Raw genomic sequence first — 25,513 nt, 5'->3', positions numbered from 1 at the left:
CACAGTCTTGTGATTCACTGCCTAAATCAAAGTTAAACTCTTACTCTGGATTTATTGCTCCATCAAGCAGTAATTGAGCTGAACATCCAATGGCCAGCAGCCAGCTGAAGAAATGAGATTAATGGTATATTTCTCAAAAGAGATTACATTTTCCTGTCTATTACTTTCCTGCTCTCCACCTCCCCCCCCCCTTTTTTTTTTTTTACTTTTGACAGTCAAAGTAAATCAAGATCCTTTTCCTCTAACACCATCATGTGTTTCAGTCAAAGTCATAAGACAAGGGTGTCTCTGGTGCTACTAACCAATCCGTCATCAAATGGCTCAACTCCTCTCCTCCAAATTCTTGCAACCTGGGTACTATTTCCTTTTTTAGGATGGTACCTACAGCAATATGAACACCACGGAATCACATCTGGGGAGAACAGACTGCTGTAGCACATGAACAAATCCCTCAAATACACCTCTACCCCAATATAATGCGACCTGATATAACACGAATTCGGATATAACGCGGCAAAGCAGCGCTCCAGGGGAGGGGGCAGGGCTGCGCACTCTGGCGGATCAAAGCAAGTTCGATATAACGCGGTTTCACCTATAACGTGGTAAGATTTTTTGGCTCCCGAGGACAGCGTTATATTGGGATAGAGGTGTATTTGTGTTAATGAGAACTGAGAGAGGGGGGTAAACTAAAAATGGCACGTGCCTGAGGGGAAGAAGAATGAATAATCTGCATATAAATACATAATGACTGAGCCCCGAAGTTTTCAATCAGGATAAGAGCAAGCCATTTCCCCATCATAGTATTTCAGAAGAAATAAGTTTGAAGGAGCTGTCATTTGTTACCAAACTTTTCAAGAGTCAACTCTATCAAAATGATGCAAATAACTCTTTGCTCTGACTGCATGAGTCACTTCTTATTTTCTACACATGCACAAGAAACAACATGCGCCTGTGTGACTGCAAGATCAGGGTCTGCAGTCATAGTGCTTACTTGTAGTCACGGAAAATGACTACCAGTGATCATTTCAGAATCGGGGTTTTAAGATCTTACGTGCAGTATTTGATCAGCCTCTGTACATGTTCAATTTTGGTCAGAACTTAAAAAAATACATACACCTTTACTTCATCACAAAACCAGTTTTCATATATAAAAAAATCAAATATCCAGGAACAGACTAACACGACAAAAAAACAAAAAAAAAAAAAAGGGACTTTTCACCCCTGTGTATTACTATATTTTAGTTAAAATCACTACATTCTGATTTTATTCAGACCGCTCTTAATTATAAGGCTGGAAGCCTATTTCCATCACTACTCTAGCACTCTTTATTACAGCAATTTAACGGATTATAATCAAAGCCTCACTAGAAGGCCTCTGCCACAGAGAAATCTGGTCTAAATAGCCATGGTTGTATTGAATGTCTAGATCTTCCTCTGTTTTGCAAGTGGAATGAAGAAGCACTCCTTAAGGAACTCAGCCTCTCAAAAATTCTCACAGCCTTTCCAGTTGTACAAGTCCCATAAGGCCATGGATACTGGTTGACTGGAAGACTGCCCTATCTAGGGGGAAGTGGAGACAGAATGGAAAGACAAGCCCCATTCCCGCACCCATCTTCCAGTTCTCCTTTGCCCCCTCCCAAAGAGAAAAATCCAGCTGCACGCTAGAGGGTCGCAGCGGTATTCTAGGGGTGGACAGAAGACAGAGATATGAGAAAGGGGTAGTTTTCTGTGGCTGCATCGTTATTTTTAGTATTGAGCAGGAACCAGATTTCCACGTCATGGGAAAGTCCACAATTTCAAAACACTGTCCCCCGTTCTGAACTAGTAGACAAACAAGCCATTTTGAAATTTCCCATGAAACATAATTTTAAAAAAAAATTAGTTTCGGTAGCAACATTTTGTTTTGATCAAACCAAAACATTTTCGTCTGATTTCAACCTTTTAAGAATTAATATTTTAATGTAAAAATCAATTAATTTAGTTTCAAAAAGTTGTTTAGCAACAAAAAAAAAAATAGAAACATTCCATTCAAAAAATGTCAAAAACCAGGACGTTTCAATGGTGCTGAAACACTTCATTTCAGGTTTTTTCCCCTAAACAAAATGTTATCAAAACCAGACACGTTGTTCTACACATTTTGATGAACGCAGCATTTTTCATCAAAAAACCCTTTTGGTGCACAAGTTTCTACTAGCGCTAGTTATTTTGCAGCTCTTACCAACAGGAAAAATACTCTTTAGAAAAACAGGCAGCCTCCACAGCTGCCAACTCCCTGAAGCTGGTCGAGTTTCTGAGAGCCAGAACTGCAGAGGCTATTGCTGGTCTGCAGAGGATCTTAAGTGTGGCAAGAAAGAATTCCTTCAATTCATGGGAGAAAAGGTAAGTGTGTCCAAGGAAAAAACAAACAAACATGTGATGCTCCTGAAAATACAGTATTTTTAGAAAGAGAATCATTGGGAAGGGGCCTGACTGAGGAAGAAAATGGAAATTTTATCCTGTCTGAAAATTGGGTTTTAGCAATGTCACTCCAGCAATCAGGGGCGGTTCCAGGCACCAGCGCACCAAGCGCGTGCCTGGGGCGGTAAGCCTGCGGGAGGTCCGCCAGTCCTGCGACTTCAGCGGCAATTCAGCAGCGGGTACGCCGAAGGCGCGGGACCGGCAGACCTCCCGCAGGCATACCGCCGAATCGGCATTACCAGCGGACCTCCCGCAGGCATGCCGCCGAAGGCTGCCTCACTGCCGTGCTTGGGGCGGTAAAATACATAGAGCCGCCCCGGCCAGCAATGAATGAAGAGCTCTGTGTAAGCTCAAAAGCTTCTCTCTCACCAGCAGAAGTTGGTCCAATAAAAGATATTCCCTCACCCACTTTGTCTCTCTAATCTCCGGGGACCAACATGGCTACAACACCACTTCATTCTCCAGCAATAATTCTGTCTTACTCGGTACTGACAGATCAAAACCACCAGTCAGAATTTTTGGGATATTTCTGACTCTTAGATTCTACTCTGCATCAGGCATAAAAGCTTTCATACTTCACAAAATGTAGTTTTCCCATGGATAACGTACACCAGAGAAGAATGAAAGTTCCAGAGCTTTAGTGACTCATTTAGTTAAATAATTTGCATTAAAATTCCCTGATTAATCTTCTACCAAAAAAGCAAGTGAGGATGTCGGTCTAAGTTACGCAATTTCAGAGCGAGAGAAGGAAGAAACAAGTTGGCTTTGCTTTTCTGAATTCCTTTTACCCAAAGAGATCTCTTGTTTGGAGAATCCAGAGGCAAGTATTCTTTCATTTTCTTTGCCTTTCTCCTATCAACACTGGCTGCTTGAGATGCAACAGACAAGAAACAGCTATATTATCAATTAGCTGGAGGAGGAGGCCAGAATCTCCTCAGGGCAGAGACTGCTTGTACAGGCACTCAAATAACAGGTGATGCCAGTCACCATCTCTCTGTAGCACTTACTACTAGCCTGCCCTTTCATTCCCGGGAGATAGCACTGAGGATAATTTCCTTGTTTCATGCTTTAAAGCAAACTGGAGAAACAGGTCAGTTCTCCAGTAACTGCACTGGAGAAACAGTAATTGAAGGGTTCAGACATTTTGATGAACAGAAAATACACTTTTTATGTTACTAGTTTGGTGTTTTCATTTTCACCAGTTTGCTCAATGCACTAGTGTGGCCCATCATAGCACACCTGTATAACTGCTGAGAATTCCAGCAGTGTTCTCCCCATCTATTGGCCTCAGTGGAATGTCAGTAGGTTGGAGGAGTACAGCAGCTGGAGCAGGCCCATTTGTAAATGTTTATGGCCTGTCACGACCCAGTAAATAGTCTGAGGGTGAAGGCCCTGGGGTGGTTTTGGTTGGGCCCTGCCTCCACCCCCCTCCCCCCGCCAGCTGGCTGGGCTTGTCTCTCTGCTCCAGGCGTTGCAACCCGCCCCCCTGACTGGACCAAATTTGTGAGAGTGGAGTTGTGACCTGGCTCATGGGGTTGCAGGGCCACTCACTCAAATTTGGCCTACTTGGACTCCCATCATCATGCTGGCTGGGTCAAACCTGAGTGGCGCGAGGACCCCAGAGTTTGCAGTGCCTGGAGAAGGGAGGTGAGCCAAGCCAGCCCTGTGGGACAGGAGCTGCCACGCCACCCTGTGAAACATTCTGGCGACCCAATTTTGGGTCCCAACCCAGAAGCGGAGAAACCCTGATCTAACCTTTGTAACGCTCCACTGGACTTCATTGCTAGCAGGGAATTAAACAAAAGCCACGGAAAATGTTAGTTTTATGCCAAGATATAGCCAGACAATGCAATGACAACTTTTGTTTTCTCATTAGATGAAAAACCGCCTTACCTTCAATTTGTGCCCAAACTGCACAAGATTGTGTCCTTATCTGGAAAGAAAAACATAACCAATGTCACTATTTTCCCAGGATATGTATTAAATAACAAGTCTACACCAACCGCAAAGGCATTCAGACAAGAAACATTAAAATGTATTACAGGGGGAATGGATTCTATGTTTTTGCTAGATCACCAAGCTTTCCTGAGAAGGCTATAGGCTATAAAGACCAGTTTAAAGAGAAAACTTTGAGGAAAGTCTAGCTCTCATCTTTCGGATAGAAAAGAACAGATATCTAAAAACCCTACATGACGAGGGCTATAAAGTTGCATGGTTAAGCGTTCAAAAAGTTAGGAAATACCAAAGTTAAGGCTGCACCTGAAGTCTTAACTCTGCCCCCTATTCGCATATACAGATTCCTATACAGTGATTAATTACATGGTCACTCACTGTGTCGCGAATAATATATTACACAATGTTTTCTCCACCCTTGAATACACATTTAGCACCTTATAATTTTTAAAGAAACTTTAATACAGTACTTACAGTAATTTAATTTTCATAATGATCCAAAATATTGTTAGGGACAGACTTGCTATAAAATCTTGTTTAATCAGTTTTCCTCTCTCTTTTGATGTGTTCTCTTCTCTATTTTCTTTTTCTGTATCTCACACCCTCAGACATATGAATTTTAAGTACAGTACTACTCTATGGTGTATACTTAATATGAAGTGTTATGTACTTTACATATAAATGACTTACACGCACTCTGGTATTTACATATATTTTATTGAAGGTTTTAGACAAAAAAGTATACCTCTACCTTGATATAACGTGACCCGATATAACATGAATTCGGATATAACGCGGTAAAGCAGTGCTCTGGGCGGGCGGGGCTGCACACTGCGGTGGATCGAAGCAAGTTCGATATAATACGGTTTCACCTATAACGCGGTAAGATTTTTTGGCTCCCGAGGACAGCGTTATATTGAGGTAGAGGTGTATACTATTGCAGTGGATAAATAGTATGTAATCATGTAATTAAAGACTAAGGCGTGGTCTATACTGGGGGTGGGGGGAACATGAGCTAAATCGGTCTAAGTTATGCAACTTCAGCTATGAAAATAGCGTAGTTGACGTATTTAGAGCTACTTACACAGTGTCTTTACTGTGGTAGATTGACTGCTGACACTCCCCCATCGACTCCGCCTATGCTTCTCGCTCCGGTGGAGTACCGGAGTCGACGGGAGAGTGCTCAGTGGTCAATTTATCGCTTCACTAGTCTTCACTAGACATGATAAATCGACCCCCGCTGGATCGATCGCTCCAGAGGTAAGTGTAGAGATGCCCTAAGTCATGATGGATCTGCACAAAGGGACAATCTTCATTTGGGGCTTTATTTTGAGCTTCTATACAACCTCAATAATATTTAATATAGTTTTTGCTATGGGATTTTCTAGCTGTTTAAAAGGATAAAAGATAGGGTACAGAATGAACAAAAACAGACCGGCAGGCCTTCACTCTGTATGAGGCAACCTCCCCTAATACCACGCACCTAACAAGGTCCCCTGGGATTGAGCCAAGAGATCCTAATGGAGTCCTTGCTTCAGCCTACCTACTGCCATTTTCACTATGTAGACAAGTTAGTCATGCACCCATAGACAGTATAGCCTTCCGCAGCAGAGCGCTTTCCAAGTTTAGGAGAGAAAACACAAGCAATCTACTGCACATGTGTGCGCAACATGAATTTTTCAAGACCAGTTGTCAGAACAGTTAAAGGCATTTTCCCCTCAATTGGGGTTCCTTATATTCCAAATTTCAACTTTCTATCCCTAGACGTTTCAATGCCTGTACTAAACACTACAAAATCCTCTCACTGGAATACCAAATTTACCTCCATCCCTCGCAGACTTACTGCTGCTTTTATTACATATTCACTCCACAAATGCTGAATGATGAAATGGGAGTTGTAGAAGGTTTTATTTATGCTAAAGTAATGAATCCCACATCATTTTAAGCTCCAAGCACTATTATTTTTTCAGTGTCTTTCATTTTGGGCCTTGGCAGGTTGAGAGGTATGGAATCCATAAAGCAATCAGTGGAGACTGAAACAGGCACCAGATGGGTTGGAGCTAATTAAATAACACCACTCTCTCACTGAGAAGAACACATCCAGAGATGGACAATTTGTTCTGCTTAATGGAGGTTTTCATGAAAGCTACCGATTGCCTGACACTATCTCCCAAGCCCCATCTCTCTCCAGAATTCCCACTTGTCACCTGCCAAATTTATCATTAGGAAAAATGATACTCTTCCATTATCTCCGTTTTCCTAGCTTCTTCCCTGATGCTCTCCAAGCATTCCCTGTTGGAGAGGATCAGGCGGCATGACATTTGGCTAGCGTAAGTGGATGTCCCTCACATTTCCCTCAGTCTTTCACATTTCACTCAGCTTGGACTGGTGCATAGGTTGCAATTTTATTAAAAGCCCTTTTCATTTTCTGGTTCTCATGTACAATGCTATGGGGCGTGGGTTTCCAAAACTGTAGGAGAATATTTAAAGGTGACCTGCAAAAGGAAAAGAATGGGATTGTGCCCTTTTTGGTTACTTTATGATGTATAAAGAAGACATGAAAGTTCTGTTTTTTTGAAATTTCAGGTCCTGTATTACCCGGAATACTCTATGGCCTGGTCTACACTAGAAAAATTAACCATTGCTGACATCCGTTGTCAGGAACGAGTAATTTGTCTAGTGTAGCCCAGATGGATGATGCGGAAATGATGACTTCACAAGAACAATAATGTGAAAGTTGAGCAAATTAGGAATTTAGTCACATTATTTAAAATTCTTTGGTCTGGTGTTTGCTAATAACTACTTAATATAAAGTGAGCGCTGTACTCTTTGTATTCTGTGTTGTAATTGAAATCAATATATTTGAAAATGTAGAAAAAACATCCAAAATATTTATAATAAATGTCAATTGGCATTTTATTATTGTTTAACACTGCGATTAAAACTGCAATTAATTGCAATTAATTTTTTAAATCTCGTGATTAATTTTTTTAAATTAATTAAATTAAACAGCCTGTAGCGGGGTGGTTACCCGCTCCGGCCCAGGCAGGGTTAAGGCCAGCCCTGGGAGAGGCCTGGGGCTGTAAGGAAAAGCCCAGGCTGCTTGGGAAAACAGGCACTGCTGGGGCCTGGCTGTTGGTAGTAACGGTACGGGGGGTGAAGCAGGGCTGGGGAAAGGCCAGAGGAGCAGGGGCGCTCCAGGCTGGTGACTCCCCAGGCTGCAGGGTCTGGTCCTAGGCCCACCGCTGAGGTACTGGTGGTAGAGGAAGACAGCAGGTCCTACCCCCTTGCCTGTGATGACTGTCTCTTATACTGCAGTCGGCCCCAGGGAGCAGGGGCTCATTGCTGACTGGCAGTAGCCACTGGCTGAGGCAAGGTGGGATTAGGGGGTTGGGGTCCCTGGGGAGGGAAGACCCTGAGAGTGAGGGGTTACTGCCAGGGGGCAGCACCCCAGATAATGGGGCACCGAGGTCCGGGAGGGACACGGGGGCCCAGCGGCAGCGAGACGTCGGCCTGCAGAGAGCACTCCAAGGCTGGAAAAAGAGCGAATTCTCAGGACACCAGCAGGAGGTGCCGCAGGGGTAAGTCTCACGCCGTTACACAGCCCTATTTAACGTCAATGACTAAAAAGGCTTCCTTCTCCTCAAATGTTGAAAATTCAACAACCCTGCCCCTTCAATAAAGGTATGAGTGTCAATATACGCTCTCCCAATAAGTCTTCCCGCAAAACCAGGGGTGCCCAGAGTTGACATTCCCTGTTATTTATAAGGCTAAAATGCAAGTAAAACAAAAAACTCCATTAAAGAAAGTCTGGTCATCTTGTAGCGTCACTTGGAAGAACAGAATACCTTAGAGTAAAAGCACTTGACTCAAAAGAAAGAATCGTATGTTACTGTTGAGTGACTTTTAGATACTAACACTCCCTAAGGCTAAATTATGGCCTCTGTAAATTATAGGCACCTGTAATTACCTATGAATCAGTGGGATTTGTGCACCCATCCCTGAAGGCAGAAGTTGGCACTAAATCCCTAATCCTTTCCTTTGTTTATATTTCAGCATCCAGAATCACTTCTGCATTACAATGGTGAAGAGATCTGCAAGCAATTAAAATGGCTACTTCAGGGTTTTATATCATCAACTTCTTGTCCCTGACAATATCATCAAAACAGAACAAAAAGATAAAAGTTTCCCCTGATTTTCCTATTAAAACTTCTTTCATTCAACAAAGACTCAGAGAAAAGTTTATTTAAAATACCCATTACCTTATTCCATTGGCTTATAATTCTCAGTACCACACAGTAATCTTTCCCCTGCTTTAAGGGAGCATTATAGAATGCCCCATAGTAATGTCTGTCTCCAAGAGAGATCAGCATGTTGTCAGCAACATCCTTGGCGAGGAATTCAGCTGCCACATACCCCTCAGCATCAGTGGCATTGCTAAAGAAAGTCACAGCAGCCAAGGAATCACAAGTAAATGTGCTTTGCAAGGCCAAGGGAAGCACAATCACTTGATAAAAACTAGAATGAAACAGAAAAGCAGCCATCAGCATTCATTTCCATGCATTAAACACCAGAGAGAAATCATATTTAAATTTAGTCTTTCAAATATTTTGGCCCTTTGTTTAATAGTTTTCAAATCACTAACATCCCGGGTGAACTCTTTCCATGTGTGGGTGAAATATTTCCCTTTATATACGTGCTATTTATTGCCCTCTGTATAAAACAGACTATATATGCCTATCATAAGGCTAATTTTCCAAATTGCACACACACATTTAACATGATTGGGCACGCTTATTTAGTATTTTCGTATGAGAATTGCCAACTATGAATCACTACAAACTGCCTGTTTGCTCAATTCATCCAACACACAACTTTCTCGTTGTAGCCAAAGTGGAGCTGAAAGACATTATCAACCTATTAAAACCTATTTGTTCCTTATTTCCCAGAAAGATGCTCTTTCCAGTATCAAGAAGGTGACGAGAGCTCCCATCTATTAGACTTTAATTAGAAACTTGTCCCTCGAGTTCACTAAATGTTCAGAGTGTGATGTCCTCCCACAAAAAAGAGCAACTCTCAGAGTACGTGCACTGTTCTGTTATACTGTCCTTTGGCTCCTGCACTATGTTTTCACTTCCAAATATTTCCTGCCTTACTATAACGTGAGTTACAGTAACTCGTTTCTCTCATTTCCCAGGCACTTACCAACATACGTCAGCAGAGTTAAAACTCTCTACTCCAAAGAGTATTTTTCATTTTGGTACCAGTAAATGAATATGGTGTTGCTGTTTATCAGGATTTGAAGAATAGACCTTCTTTCTTAATTTCCTATTGGCTACTAGAGAATTTCCTGCAAGCTGTATAATGTGGTTTACACACAACAATTATAAACTGCTCTTAGTTACACCAATGAATATCTAGTGTAGCTCCACTGAGCCAATGGAGTTACACCAGCATAAATTCAGAGTAATTGAGGACAGAATTGTGGTCCAAAAAGGAGAAGTTAACCTGAAGCAAAACTCCAGATCTGAACAATCACAAATTACAGTGAAGATTGGACCTGGCTTCAAACTTTCTGGTTTGGTCCCATTGCTAATAAAATTATCTAATTGAAGACAGTCTAAAATATACAAACATCTAAATGATCAATACTTAAAAAATATATTTTGAGAGAGTCGGGAGCATGTAAAAAAAAACAAAAAACCCACAGACCTGATAGGTCCATTTCTATCTTCTGCTTTTCGTAGGCTAAGTGCTGGTGCAGGACCTTGTACGGTAACAAACTCTATTTCTGGGAATGGAGGATCTAAAAAGCAAACAGAATCAGTACTTTAGAAAAGTTTGAGGAATAATCCAAGTCTGAGGGCAGTAAGCTTTTTCTCACACAGCACAGTAACCAAAATGCTAACCCTGAAAGCTAGAGCTGTGCTTTAGATTCAAATCTGAATACAAAATACTTTAAAATGTACAGACAACGTTTTTGGTTAACAAATATTGGAGATGATTTTTATTTTGATTGAACTGCATATCAGCAGACTCAACCTGGGAAAACAAATATACGAGATTTGAACCTTACTTCTTGTAGACCTTGAATACCTCAGTCAAATATTTTAAGCTGTCATCGGAGACTTTCAGCAAGTACTTCCCTGAACTTACAAGAGCCCCCTCAACTGGAGAACTCAAAGGTAGGAAAATAAATTCTGGTGCAGTAGCTTTCTTTGATTCCTATTTTATACCCTCCCTTTCTTTGACATCCAGCACAGTCAAGAGAAGCTTTAATTCAGGATTTTTTTTTTTTTTTTTAATCCTCGCCAAAGTGCACAAGGCCTAAAATGTCTAACCGATCTGAGCTTTGTATTGAATTTCAGACAGGCAGTGTAAAGAGGAAAACAGCTTTAGGGCACTAACCAGTAACTACCCAGGCCTAGCAAGCAACAAGTCCCTTTAAAGTTTGGAATCTTTGCCACATTGGGTAACTGGTCAGAAATACAAGCTGTTAAAACTTTAAGCACATCTAAGTCTCTCCAGACTGCCCTGATAAGACGTAAAGCAGCAACAATCCCAAATTTTAAAATTGGTTTAATTCTCACCCCAGGAAACAGGAGGACTTTATGAGGAAGTTCTTCCATGTGCAGTATTTGACATTAAGAAAAATGCATGTTGCCAGAACGTTAATGTGTGCCAAAAATCAGTCAACTACCAGGCCTGCAGAACATCAAAATTTAACAATCCCCAGGGGAAAAATAAAGCCTTCAGACCACCTCCATGAAGTCAGAAACAATGGCAGCACCTAATGCAGGGCAGCCATTGTGTGGGAAAATTCCTGATCAAGAGTGAAAAGCTGCAGCCCCAAATTCAGTGGCTTGCCATTAACATCTACCCCTCTTGGTCTTCAGGTAAATTACTATAAAAACATTCTATCAGGATTACAGGCCACCAGCTTGAAGCAGCATCTTTCAAACTTCACAGTGACACAAACCTAAAAGTGCCAGTATTCACCCCTATCTTCAACCAAACCCCGCTCCAAATACCCCTCTCAGAATCAGTGCTGGTAGGCCAGGAATTTGGCAATTCACCATGAGTTTCATTTTTATGGCAAGAATATTTGAGCTGGGTCACAGTGTTAGCTGGAAGCCAAAACACAGCAGAAAGCACATGTAATAGCATTGCAAGTGAAATAGGAAAACAGCACAGATAGAGGCTATACCTCCTGGAAATGACAAGATGGGGCACTTGTTCACATCACGTTCAATGGTTTGGAAGACTCTGCATTTGCACTGCGGCAAATCCTTGATTCTCCATTTGTGCATCAGGTGTACACATCTTCTGTGTAATGTCCTAATATGGTTGATGGTCATCCACTGTCTTTGGCAGAGCAAGAAACCAGGTCGTTTGACAGTGCTATCATGTACAAGATGCTTGTTGTTTATGTCAGAGCCAGCCCATTGCATCTGCCAGGGGTTTTCTGAGTTGAAGCTGGATGACAGAAGAGCTTCTCCAACCACCCAGAATGGCCAGCAGGACTTAAGGCAAGCGTGAGGTGGATGAACAAAGAACTTTGGATGAGCAAGAACTTTCTTGTACTCGTGCAACATAGCCATCTCTCACCAGATGGTTGGAGAAAGGACTTTGCGAGGACTGGAATCTAAGGCAGTGGCATGGTCTTCAGGGTGCCACTTACAAGTCTCAGAGCCACATTTAATTGGATGTTGATCAGGTCTGTGTGCGAGATTCTTCCCCAAACCGGTGCGTAGAACTCGGCCATGGAAAAAACTAAAGCCAGCGTTGCCGTCCATACCATTTGAGCAACACAACCCCAGCTCAAACTTGCTAGCTCTTGGATGATATTGATGCAACTCACTTGTTTGTTATCAAGCAGATGTTTTTAAAAAATCAGGCCATTCCTGTGAGAAACATTAAGATTCCTAATTTACTTGTCCCTGTTTTAAATCTCAGAGGCCTCTGACTTTTTACAGTCGCAGTTTACAACGGAAGCCTTAGGACTGCACAGACTAATCACTACACATGTGATGAACAGTGTCACTTTCATTATACTATCAAATCTTGATAGCAGGAATCTTTAAGGTCTTTCTGATTAGCTGAGCTTCTGCACTCCACCAATACTATATGACTAGGACAGCACTGAAATTTACTTTACTATACATACTACAGTCAGAATGACTCCATTTAAAAGGATAGTATTTTCTTTGTGGCTCATTTTAAATATGTCTCTATTTAAAATGAACATATGCTTATGGCTAGTTAATCATTTGGCTTACCACCCTTTTAGAAATCCTTCATTTGCACTAGAGCAGCCCTGTTTGGGTTTCTCTGCTTTTCTAGATGCCATTCTCTGCTGCTGATAATGCTTTAAAAATAGTGATGCAACTGAGCCACAAGGTTTGCATCCAGATGGTATCTTTCCTCAAGTTCAAGGAAGTCAAATCAAGGGTTCTCGTTCAGGCCCCGCTATAACTGAAAACAATTCTCTGCTGAAATAATGCCATTTGCATAACTGACATTCTTGCAAACACATTGTTTTAAGGATTTTATGGTTGTTTGGGGATTTTGATGAAAAAAATCTTATTATATTTTCACATTTAAAATAAAGAAATGGAATAAGTACTAATGGTATAAGTGAGGGTTATGTAGCAGTACTGATTAAATAGCACTGGTTATGAGGAGAGACTATAAGTACAACATATGAAACAACATGTATGTTATGCTGAAAGGCAAAGAATTTTTAACCTGAAGAAAACCACTATCACAGAATCTTCTGAGGAGATGACCAAAAAAGCCCACTAGAAGAGAGAAAAAATGAACTTAAAAAGGTCACTTAAGACAAATATATTGATTTTTAATAACAATATAATGGGAGAGGGCCCTTTTCTGTGTTTTTAACACCACCTCATGGAATGTTAATTTGGGGGGGGGGGGGGTGTGAAGGGAGTGGTGTCATTAACTATATTCTGTTTGCTTCCTTTTTGCATTTCACTCAGTTGCATCAGTGAAAATTAAACTGGCTGGTTCCACTTTATTGTTATTACTTATTTGTATTGTAGTAGAGACCAGAGGCTAGGACTCCATTGTTATGTTTGTACAATACCTATCACAGAGACCCAAAGAGCTTACAGTCTATACACGTGAGACAAGAGAGAAAAGGTGGATAGAGAGAGAGAGACAGATGAGGGAGCACAAGTAACTAATGAGACATTACTGGTCAGCATGAAAAGCAGTGGTCTCAGAGCCTAGCTGCCTAACCATTTATTTGTAGGCATCATGACAGAGAAGAGTTTAAATAGGGATTTGAAGGAGAACAACAAGGTGGCTTTGCAAATGTTTATGGAGAGCTTCTCCCACGAGTGAGGGGGGAAAAAACAAAGTGGTTTGTTGCAAATTATTTTAAAATTGGCAATCAAGACTGGAAATCATTTGCAGAACAAATGCAGGGGTCCCATGTGCGAAATGCTCGGTAAGGCGGGGTTAGGATGTGGAGGCCTTAAAAGTGAAGACAGGTAGTTCGTGTCTGATGCAGACAAGAAGGTGAAGCTGGTGGAGAGGTGCAAAGAGGGAAGAGATGGGATCAATGTCACAAGTCAGGAAAATGCTCCTGGCAGCAGAATTTGAAGCAAGATGGAATTTGTCAAGGCCAGAGAGGAGACCACTGGAGCAGTTGAGACATGAAAGATAAGGGCCTGGATGAGAGTTTTAGTTGTGCAGACAGAGAGGAAAGGCCATATCTTAAGAGATGTTATGCAGGAAGAAATGCGAAGATTTAGATGTGGCCTGGATGTGAAGATCTAGAAAGGGCCAAGTCAAAGAAAATGCCCAGGCTTTGGGCCTGGCCAAAAGGGAGGAGGGTGGTGGTATCCTGGAAGACTGGGGGGAATGATTAGGAGCTCTGTTTTGGCCAGGTTGCATTTAAGATGAAGGTTGGTCTATGGGAAGATGTCAGAAAACTAAACTGAGATTTTGGTTTGGCCAGGAGGAGACAGGTCAGGCGTGCAGAAGTAAATCTGCAAGTTATCAGCATAACGATGACAGCTGGAGCCGTATTTGTCAATGCGACTGCCCAGAGACAGGATGCAGAAAGAGAAATGGAAGGGGCCAAAACAGAGACCTGTTGAAACCCACAACACACTGAAAGGAGATTAAGTTTATACACGGAGGAAGGATTTCACACACAACCTCTCATAGACAATAGCACTGGGCTAGTTTATGGCACCGATCCTGTCAACAGTTATGCATGTGCTTAAATTTTATTCATTCAAGCAGTCCCAGGAGCTTCAATAGGACTACTCACATATTTAAAGTTAAATACATCACACATAAATGTTTGCAGGATTGGAGACTAAATTCCTGTCACATAAAAACACATATTTATATTACTGGTTGTCATCAGTCCCCCTGCTTGCTTCACTGAAACAGAAAATCATTTCTCTGTAATTTTTGTTTTCTAAGAGGTATACGTTGTAACTCATCACCCCCTGGGAGGTCTGTCATGATAGCACAAATAGCAGGGAATATCCACAGTAAATCCACATGTTTCCTACAGTCCCTTCCTCCCTCAGTGGAAGGCAGAAATTTTTAACATTTGAAAAAAGAAAAATAAATTAAAGATCCCCCAACCATGAGGGCAGTTGGGTGAGTTAGCCTGACTCTATTCCTACTTGCACATGAGCAGAACAATGGTAAGCTGTTTTCTTTCCTCCTAAGGTTACGGAATTCCATTTGGGATGCAATGTGTGAGAAAACCCTAGAATGAGAGGGGCACCACAAAACTATTCATGGAGGAAACATAATGCTGTGGAATTCATTCCTTTAGGGCAAATACCTCTTTCTAGACCTTCAGTTTCATGATTATTCATTTCTGATGTAAATAATTTTTAAGAAGAAGAGTGAGGGGTCACTATATTTGTGTGCCAGAGAGGCATCTGAGAGGTCTAAGGACTCAAAAGCTCCTGCAATATCTTTATCCAAACCCTGTAACTGGTATATACAAATACCTGTAGCAAGTAACAATAAGCAGAATGTAACGTAGGAACATACCCTGACTCACTCCAATTTTCTATTTTTCTTTTTTTTTAAAGAGGTTACGTGTGGGGGAGAAAACATTGGAAGAGGTTACAGAACCCAATATGCATGTTTTCATTGGAGGGGAAGTTCAATGTTCCCCTTTAGTAACTCAGACACAATAACCCCACTTCCCTGTGACCAGGGATCTTCCTAACAAGCATTGTGTTCCAACACAGAGCGGCTCATTCCAAACCTTAGGAAACTGGCCAGTCTCCAAAGTGTTAAACAACTGGTGGTTAGCTAGTGGCCTAAGGGTTAAAATTTCCTCTTTTAAATTGGTCTTTCTGAAGAATCTATCATTTCCTTCCCCCAAACAAGAGCTGCAGGTGGACTAACATCTCACCACTGTTCTTGGGTGACCTACCAGCCAGAGGTGCTGGGTTTCTTCATGATGACAGAAGCACACATACATGTCATATTATCCCTGCACTCTCCCTGCTTGTTCCTCTTTAATGAACAGATAGGGTACTCAATTATGCAAAAATCCTACTCTCTGAAGCCAAAACAATGGAGCAGACATGGAGCCTGCAAGTCAAAATACAGCCAGAAGGTCTGGCTTTCAGGTCTAAAAACCTTGATGGTGCTCCTTAAAAATTAACACTGGCTGCTCTCTGTTGTTATGCCTGCTTTTTACCACAACTTTACAAGAAAGATGTATTTATAAAGACGTGCTTAGGATGTTACAAGAAAATAAATGTTATCCTAGAAAAACAATTTTTAAAAACAATTATAACTGAAGGTTATACAGCACAAAGCCTGGGAGATAATGTGATGGCTGCAGCACAATGGGGGTGGAACAAACAATGAACACATTCATTTTCACACCTTCTTTCACACTCCTCCTACTGTATGTTGGGATTGCCTTCTTAATTACTGTCTCCAAATGTTCCCCATCTCTGTCTCTCAAATCTCTTCTCAAACACACTTGTTTTGCATAGCATTCCACTAATATTTCAAGGACAACCTCCTCCTCATTTCACCATCCTGGTGCTATTGTTGTTTCAAGAAACATACTGTAGCTCTTAAGCTTCTGTTCCAAAGTGCATTTGCCTTCTTTTTTTATTATTTGCACAGTACTTACTCTGTAAGCTCCGTAGGACAGGGACCATGTTAATTCTTTACATACCTGTACAGCTGTGGCACATTAGAAAAATAAACAACATTAAGCGAGATCATGCGCCGAGATTTCAAACAGTAACTAGTGATATTGGTTGCCAAATTTGAGACTAGTGAGGCTTGATTTTCAAGAAGTGCACCTGAAAATCAGGTCTCTTTGAGGGTGTATCAAGTTGAGCATCCAAAAATGGACACACTCAAAATCACTAAGTGTTTTTGAAAATTTTGGCCATGACTTTTAAGTGTAGCTATTCTGCAGGTACAGAACATCTTTTAATCAGTCTGGCATGGAAAACATTACAAAATATACTGATTTCCAAGTATCTTCTCTCCCTTCCTTATGCTTTTTCAAGAGGCTCACAGACACAGATGTTTTGTTGCATCAGCATTTTAAATTGTACTTTTCTAGATGGCAGGAAACTGTTGTATGTTCAGATTAATAATGTTTTTACAGGGCAGTCTGCACCCTCTTTATCAGAAGGAGGCATCTATTCACTCAGCACGAACTCCCACCAACACTGTTCCCATAAGACGCAATACTGCAGTGCACAGACAATCCAGGAACTTTTTGGAGAGTGTTGGGGACAATTTCCTGGGGCAAGTGCTGGAGGAACCTACTAGGGGTTGTGCTCCTCTTGACCTGCTGCTCACAAACATGGAAGAATTGGTAGGGGTAGAAGTAGAAGTGGGTGACAAACTGGGCAGCAGTGACTATGAGATGGTCGAGTTCAGGATCCTGATAAAAGGAAGAAAGGAGAGCAGCGGAATACAGACCCTGGACTTCAGAAAAGCAGACTGACTCCCTCAGGGAATTGATGGGCAGGATTCCTTGAGACACTAATATGAGAGGAAAAGGAGTCCAAGAGAGGTGGCTGTATTTTAAAGAAGCCTTATTGAGGGTGGAGGAATAAACCATCCCGATGTGCAGAAAGAATAGCAAATATGGCAGGCAACCAGCTTGGCTTAACAGAGAAATCTTCGGTGAGTTTAACACAAAAAGGAAGCTTACAAGAAGTGGAAACTTGGACAGATGACTAAAGAGGAGTATAAAAATATTGCCCGAGCATGCAGGGATGTAATTAGAAAGGCCAAAGCACAGCTGGAGTTGCATCTAGCAAGGGATGTGAAGGGTAACAAGAGGGGTTTCTACAGGTATGTTAGCAACAAGAAGGTCGTCAGGGAAAGTGTGCAACTCTTACTGAATGAGGGAGGCAACCTAGTGACAAATGATGTGGAAAAAGCTGAAGTATTCAATGCTTATTTTGCCTCAGTCTTCACAGACAAGGTCAGCTCCCAAACTGCTGCACTGGGCAACAAAGTATGGGGAGGAGGTGAGCAGCTCTCAGCGGTGAAAGAACAGGTTAAGGACTATTTAGAAAAGCTGGAGATGCACAAGTCCATGGGGCCAGATGCAATGCATCCAAGGGTGCTGAGGGAGCTGGCTGATGTGATTTCAGAGCCATTGGCAATTATCTTTGAAAACTCATGGCGATTGGGGGAGGTGCCGGACGATTGGAAAAAGGCAAATATGGTGCCCATCTTTAAAAAAGGGAAGAAGGAGAATCTGGGGAACTACAGACCGGTCAGCCTCACATCAGTCCCCGAAAAAATCATGGAACAGGTCCTCAAGGAATCCATTTTGAAGCACTTGGAGGAGAGGAAGGTGATCAGGAACAGTCAACATGGATTCATCAAGGGCAAATCATGCCTTACCAGCCTGATTGCCTTCTATGATGAGATAACTGGCTCTGTGGATGAGGGGAAAGCAGTAGACGTGATATACCTTGACTTTAGTAAAGCTTTTGATACAGTCTCCCACAGTATTCTTGCCAGCAAGTTAAAGAAGTATGGATTGGATGAATGGACTATAAGGTGAACAGAAAGCTGGCTAGATTGTCGGGCTCAACGGGTAGTGATCAACGGCTTGATGTCTAGCTGACAGCTGGTATCAAGTGGAGTGCCCCAGGGGTCAGTCCTGGGGCCAGTTTTGTTCAACATCTTCATTAATGATCTGGACGATGGGATGGACTACACCCTCAGCAAGTTCACAGATGACACTAAGCTAGGGGGAAAGATAGATACACTGGAGGGTAGGGATAGGGTCCAGAGTGATCTAGACAAATTGGAGGATTGGGCCAAAAGAAATCTGATGAAGTTCAACAAGGACAGGCTGGGGACCGACTGGCTAAGCAGCAGTTCTGCAGAAAAGGACCTGGGGATTAGTGGACGAGAAGCTGGATATGAGTCAACAGTGTGCTCTTGTGCCAAGAAGGCTAATGGCATATTGGGCTGCATTAGTAGGAGCGTTGCCACCAGATCGAGGGAAGCGATTATTCCCCTCTATTTGGCACTGGTGAGGCCACATCTGGAGTTCTGCATCCAGTTTTGGGCCCCCCACTACAGAAAGGATATGGACAAACTGAAGAGAGTCCAGTGGAGGGCAATGAAAATGATTAGGGGGCTGGGGCACATGACTTATGATGAGAGGCTGAGGGAACTGGGATTATTTAGTCTGAGAAGAGAAGAGTGAGGTGGGATTTGATAGCAGCCCAAGATCTGTGAGAGTAAAGGATCATCTTTCAGGATAGGTTGTAGATCTCTGATGATGCACTGGAGAGGTTTTAGTTGGTGGCTGAAGGTGTCTTGGGAGACAGACCTGTCCTCGCTTACAGACAACCCCCCAACCTAAAGCAAATACTCACCAGCAACCACACATCACTGAACAAAAACACTGACCGAGGAACCTATCCTTGTAACAAAGCCCGATGCCAACTCTGTCCACATATCTATTCAAGTGACATCATCATAGGACCTAATCACATCAGCCATACCATCAGGGGCTCGTTCACCTGCACATCTACCAATGTGATATATGCCATCATGTGCCAGCAATGCCCCTCTGCCATGTACATTGGCCAAACCGGACAGTCTCTACGCAAAAGAATTAATGGACACAAATCTGACATCAGGAATCATAATACTCAAAAAACAGTGGGAGAACACTTTAACCTGTCTGGCCATTCAATGACAGACCTGCGGGTGGCTATCTTACAACAGAAAAACTTCAAAAACAGACTCCAACGAGAGACTGCTGAGCTGGAATTGATATGCAAACTAGATACAATCAACTCAGGATTGAATAAGGACTGGGAATGGCTGAGCCATTACAAACATTGAATCTATCTCCCCTTGTAAGTATTCTCACACTTCTTATCAAACTGTCTGTACTGGGCTAGCCTGATTATTACTTCAAAAAATTTTTTTTCTCTTACCAACTCTGAGAGGCCAATTAAGTAAGACAACTCCCACCTGTTCATGCTCTCTGTATGTGTGTATATATATCTCCTCAATATATGTTCCACTCTATATGCATCCGAAGAAGTGGGCAGTAGCCCATGAAAGTTTATGCTCTAATAAATTTGTTAGTCTCTATGGTGCCACAAGTACTCAATCTACTGAGTGTGATCATCCTATTTGTAGAAATGTACCACTCTTGTATCTAAAACTAGAAATATAAAACATAACTCTGAGGGCCTATTGTAATTATGTAAAGTGTGGGCCATTAATGATGGTTTGGAATCTTGATGACTCCCATTGTCTGCAGATGGCTGTGTTTACCTGTGAGTCTTCCTGTATATGTGTGTGCTGGCAAGTGAGTAATGAAGTCTTGCAGTAACGTGATCATGTCACCTGAACTGGAATCAATCTTTAACCTGGTGCTTTTCCAGTGAGGGGGGGCGTGGAAACCCAGAGGGACAAAGGGTTCCCGCCTTATGCAAAAGATATATAAAGGGGTGGAAGAGAACAAAGGGGAGAGAGGAGCCATCATGAAGAATCCCCTAGCTATCACCTGAGCTGCAACAAGAGCTGTACCAGGGGAAAGAATTGTGCCCAGGCCTGGAAGGTGTCCAGTCTGAGAAAAACTTACTGAAACATCTCTGAGGGTGAGATTATCTGTATTTAGTTTGATTAGACATAGATTTGCGCATTTTATTTTATTTTGCTTGGTGACTTACTTTGTTCCGTCTGTTACTACTTGGAACCACTTAAATCCTACTGTCTGTATTTAATAAAATCACTTTTTATTTAGTAATTTACTCAGAATATGTATTAATACCTGGGGGGAGCAAACAGCTGTGCATCTCTCTCTATCCGTGTTCTAGAGGGCGAACAATTTATGAGTTTGCCCTGCATAAGCTTTATGCAGGGTAAAACGGATTTATTTGGGTTTAGACCCCATTGGGAGTAGGGCATCTGAGTGCTCAAGACAAGCACACTTCTGGGAGCTGTTTTCAGGTAAACTTGCAGCTTTGGGACAAGTGATTCAGACCCTGGGTCTGTGTTGCAGCAGACGGGAGTGTCTGGCTCAGCAAGACAGGGTGCTGGAATCCTGAGCTGGCAGGGAAAACAGGAGCAGAGGTAGTCTTTGCACATCAGGTGGCAGCTCCCAAGGGGGTTTCTGTGATCCAACCCGTCACAGCAGTGAGTGTTTATAAAAAAAAGACATTTCTTAAATTCAGAAATAGTCAGCGACAATGCTTTACCTAGGATATCTTCTTCACAAATGATCTATAAAAGGGAAGAGCACACTTGGGACTACAACAATCAGTAACCCAGACAGCGAAATAATGAATCAGAGACAGTACAACCTTAACAGCCTTTTTTTTTTTTTTTTTTTTTTTTTTTTGTTGAGGGGATGCGATGGAAGGGAGCAGGAGAAACAGACACAAACACAGAAAGCTCACATCACCAGTTTTTTAATAGCGATTGGGCAATGATTGCCCAACCATTTTTCATGACTCGAGCTCCCATCTCACATGAGCACATGGTAAAAACTCTTATGCAAGCCGGGAGGGCAGAAAAGGCAGCCTAAGAAGGATACTGCTGGGAATATGAAAGGAACAGAATTTCAGTGCTCTATGAAGCACTCAATAGAGAATCTTTACTGGCCAGGAGACGAGAACAATAACATGCTGATCACAGATTTATTTTAAAAGGAATCTGCTTGCCAGGCTGCCTACGGTAAGGAAAGTAGCAAGCTGCTGAATTCCATTTTTTGTGTAGACACACATTCCATTATGGGCATAATGAATCATCTCATTCAGGATATCTGAAGCAAAGGTAGGTTTCCTGACAGACATTTATGAACGCTGTAGATTCTCTCTTTTTTCTGTCTTAGCACAAAGCAACCTTTCACTAACATGTGACTATACGGCATAGGTTCACACTAAATACGCTCTCTAACCTTATTAATTTCCTCCATAGAGGAATATGGTCACCATGGAATGACCTATAAGAGGGCCTCTAGCATTACAGAATCTATGGGCCTGGGCCTCAACTGCAGTAGCTCTATTGAAGTTAATGAGGTATGGGAATTTACACCAGCTGAAGATGTGATCCTATGTTCTGAAATGTAAATCCATGACTCACCAGGAACATTTGTTAACTGTGGGTAAATTGAGGGCCATACCTCCTTACTCTTCCCCCAAAGAAATCAGCATGAAACCTCAAGCAGCTACATCACCCGATAACAAAGGTTAGGCCAGTTACAGTACATCTACAGAAAAACATTTGTTTCAGTCTTTCAGCTTCCTTACAGTATTAGATCTTCTGAGGTATTTTACATTTACATAGGACTTTTGATCCCAAAGGGCCACAAAGCACTTTAACAAGCTTAAACTGGCATACAAATTAGGATAACTCCACCACCACCAAAGTACAGCCATCTGAGGGCTTGTCTACACTACCGTCCGGATCGACAGGCAGCGATCGATCCAGCGGGAGTCGATTTATCGTGTCTAGTATAATCGACCGCCGATCGCTTTAGCGTCAACTCCGGTACTCCACCTCAACAAAAAGTGCAAGGGAAATTGATGGGAGAGCGTCTTCTGTCGACACACTGCAGTAAGTAGATCTAAGTACATCGACTTCAGCTACGTTATTCATGTAGCTGAAGTTGCATAACCTGGATCAATCCCTGCCCTGTAGTGTAGACCAGCCCTGATTCAGCAGCTCACAGCAGTGCAAGACAGGCAGTAAAGAATACTATATCCTAAATAAACCACAGGAGGGATTTAGGTAGGAAGAATATAATTTCAGAGGCATGGCACAGAAGTTAAAAGCTCATTGTTAGGTGAGTTACTTTAAATGCTTCTTCACTGGTACTACAGCAGCTAAAATTATTAACATGGAAAGAATGTTAAAAATCTAATTTAGTTTTCATCATTAATTGTCTTGGTTTTCTTTTTGCATTTCACCCCCCATGGATTACAAAACAGACTGGTCAGTTTCACTTACTAGCTGTCATTAACAAGCACAATGTTGCAACATTTGGGTTGCAAACACTGCTGGAGAAAGCTGAAATCCATACCAAACACTGTTTTTCTCGGAATTTAAAAAAAAATAAAATGGAAAGTTTTATTAATCCTAAATTGTGTAATTTTGTAAAATTTAAATGTGGGAGCTAAATCAAAAGTGACTCAAACCCCATTACTCTTATAAAAAAGTAAAATGGGCCTTTTAATGAGATCTTACTTGATAAGCAGACATGACCAAATGTTTGTGCCTCTCCACCAAATACCTACAGCCCTGTGTGGATACACATGTATATCTGCATCCAAGGATATAAATTTGTATCCACGCAGGGCTCTACAAATACCTCACCCAGGACTATGCTGGTGCATTCATTCAGTACTAACTCAGCTCAAAGAGAAACATACCAGGTACCGAATCATCAACCCCACTTCATGCAGCACCTGCTAGGAAGTATTCTGTACAGATTGTCTGCACAAGTAATGAACTCTTGCAGGATGACAATGTAAAGTGGAATGCCTACAGGTTATAACTGTGGGTATTCAAAAGCATCTCAATCAATCAAATTCTGGGACATGCTTTGTTCTAAAAAGACACATGAACAGATACAACAATTCACTACTTTTGAATGACAACTAGGCAATTTTCAAGCAAAAATCATCCAATAATTGCTGTTCATCACTAAAGTGATCCAGAACACGGTGTGCCCTACACAATAACTTTCACACACAAGGAAGAGATTTTTCCCCCTTCTATGATGTCTTAAAAGCTAAGATTTACTATTAAAAAAGTACTGAAGTATTCATGCTTTGGAAAATACCACATAAACAGCTCTCTAGTTCTTCATTGGATATCCAGCAGATAAACAGCTGCACCTAGTGGCCAAACACAGTTACAAAATTCAAAGAAGTTGCTAGGTTTCATCTGTCTGCTGCCAACACCAAAGCTAGTGTTTCACTTTGTTGTTGTTTTTTTTAATCTAACCCAGAAGCTTTTCAGCATAGGAACGGTACAAAAGTGTCCTAATTCAAACCAGTTTAACTGGAATCAAAATGAGCTCAAAAGCTGCAGATTTTTATTAGTGCAGTTTTCTTTATGGAAAAAAAAATTCTGGAAGCAAATTACAATTAAAACACGAAGCATAACATGCTCTTTCTGCTCCTCTGCCAACAGTGCCTTTTTGCTGGAATACCTTTTAATATCACCATCGGTAGCGATATCAGTCTATGGTACTCATAGGGCCCTCATTACCATAGTATCTGAGTACTTCACAATCTTTCAACCCCTGTGAGGTAGAGCAGTGCCATTATCCCCATTGTACAGATGGTGAAGTGAGGCACACAGAGGCTAAGTCACTTGCCCAAGGTCATACAGGAAGTCTTTGGCAGAGCAGGGGATTGAACTGGGTCTCCAGAGTTCCAGGCTAAAATCCCAATCACTGTCCCATCCTTCCTCTCCAGTTACCCTGTGATGCTGAAGTAACATTTAAAAACACATGACAGCCATTGTCCCCATGCTTTGGGATTTGCTGACTCAACAAGAAACAGCATGAAATCTGTAACAATTAGATTACAGTTTTTGAGCACAAGGCAGGAGTTTTTCAACAATCCACACTGAGACACTAAGTTCAAGTCAGTTATCAATATTGCCAATGAGGCTAAGCACTCACACTTAAGCGGTCATCTTGTTTAAAAAAAAAAAAAAAAAAAAAAAAAAAGCAGGACGTACCAATAATTGGAGTTGTCATGGAAACTAGCACAGAAAGATCCAAAGCTGCCATGGAAATATTCACAGTGTAATTGGTGCCTGGGCGCAAATCAAGACACACCTCTGGAGTCTGTCCGTAAGCGGTGAGGTTAAAGGCCATTTCATGAAAGAACTCCTTCTGATACCAGCGTCGACCCTGTATGTGAAACTGTAATGAAACAATCACAGTGCTGAAAATGGAAGGCTTTGACACTTCGCGTGGGTTCAATTTGTGGGATACTCTAACTAAACCATTTATCATAAACTTTATGGAAAAGTAATTTACCGTATCCTTGTTGAAAAATCTACATGTGCATACAGACGGACTGTATTAAATTTGTTGAGCGTTACTATAATCAAAACATGTCCAGGTTTTATGAAGGAAGACACAGCATGCTTGTGGATAAACTTGAACAGCACTACCCTAAAGCTAGTTCTTGCACTTCGTTTCTCCCCCCACCCCCTTTTTTTTTTTTTGGTAAACAAACCCCAGCCCCAAAACTGCTAGTTTGCCAGCTAACAGGAACCAGCAGCCTACTCATGTATCTTCATTGCTGAAACAGTACATTTACAAAAATGGACCCACTTGCATGCTGTTTGCAGTTATCACTTGATCCGGAAAAACAACAAGGAGTCTGGTGGCACCTTAAAGACTAACAGATCTATTTGGGCATAAGCTTTCGTGGGTAAAAACCTCACTTCTTCAGCTGCATGGAGTGAAAGTTACAGATGCAGGCATAACTTTCACTCTATGCATCTGAAGAAGTGAGGTTTTTACCCACGAAAGCTTATGCCCAAATAGATCTGTTAGTCTTTAAGGTGCCACCAGACTCCTTGTTGTTTTTGTAGACAC

The 25,513-nt window shown here is 41.8% G+C and overlaps 1 protein-coding gene and 1 long non-coding RNA gene across 2 annotated transcripts in view; one reads left to right on the top strand and one right to left on the bottom strand.

Annotated features, from left to right (window-relative positions):
- Positions 1 to 25,513, bottom strand: part of SUSD1 (sushi domain containing 1) — a 92,637-nt gene that overhangs the window by 4,586 nt on the left and 62,538 nt on the right. The window contains exons 16-19 of the mRNA XM_054032978.1: positions 24,643 to 24,829; positions 10,123 to 10,216; positions 8,673 to 8,928; positions 4,351 to 4,390 (exon numbers count right to left, since the gene is read on the bottom strand). Coding sequence (XP_053888953.1) covers positions 4,351 to 4,390; positions 8,673 to 8,928; positions 10,123 to 10,216; positions 24,643 to 24,829 — 577 coding nt within the window. The remainder of the gene's footprint in view (positions 1 to 4,350; positions 4,391 to 8,672; positions 8,929 to 10,122; positions 10,217 to 24,642; positions 24,830 to 25,513) is intronic.
- The window catches only part of LOC128839735 (uncharacterized), a 48,684-nt gene continuing 43,593 nt past the window's right edge, over positions 20,423 to 25,513 (top strand). The window contains exon 1 of the long non-coding RNA XR_008445515.1: positions 20,423 to 20,546. This is a non-coding gene — a long non-coding RNA (uncharacterized LOC128839735). The remainder of the gene's footprint in view (positions 20,547 to 25,513) is intronic.

Source organism: Malaclemys terrapin, chromosome 6 (assembly GCF_027887155.1).
Source record: "Malaclemys terrapin pileata isolate rMalTer1 chromosome 6, rMalTer1.hap1, whole genome shotgun sequence".
Taxonomy (NCBI): Eukaryota; Metazoa; Chordata; order Testudines; family Emydidae; genus Malaclemys; species Malaclemys terrapin.
Note: the sequence above shows the minus strand (reverse complement) of the source record. Positions and strands in the feature narration are given on the sequence as shown.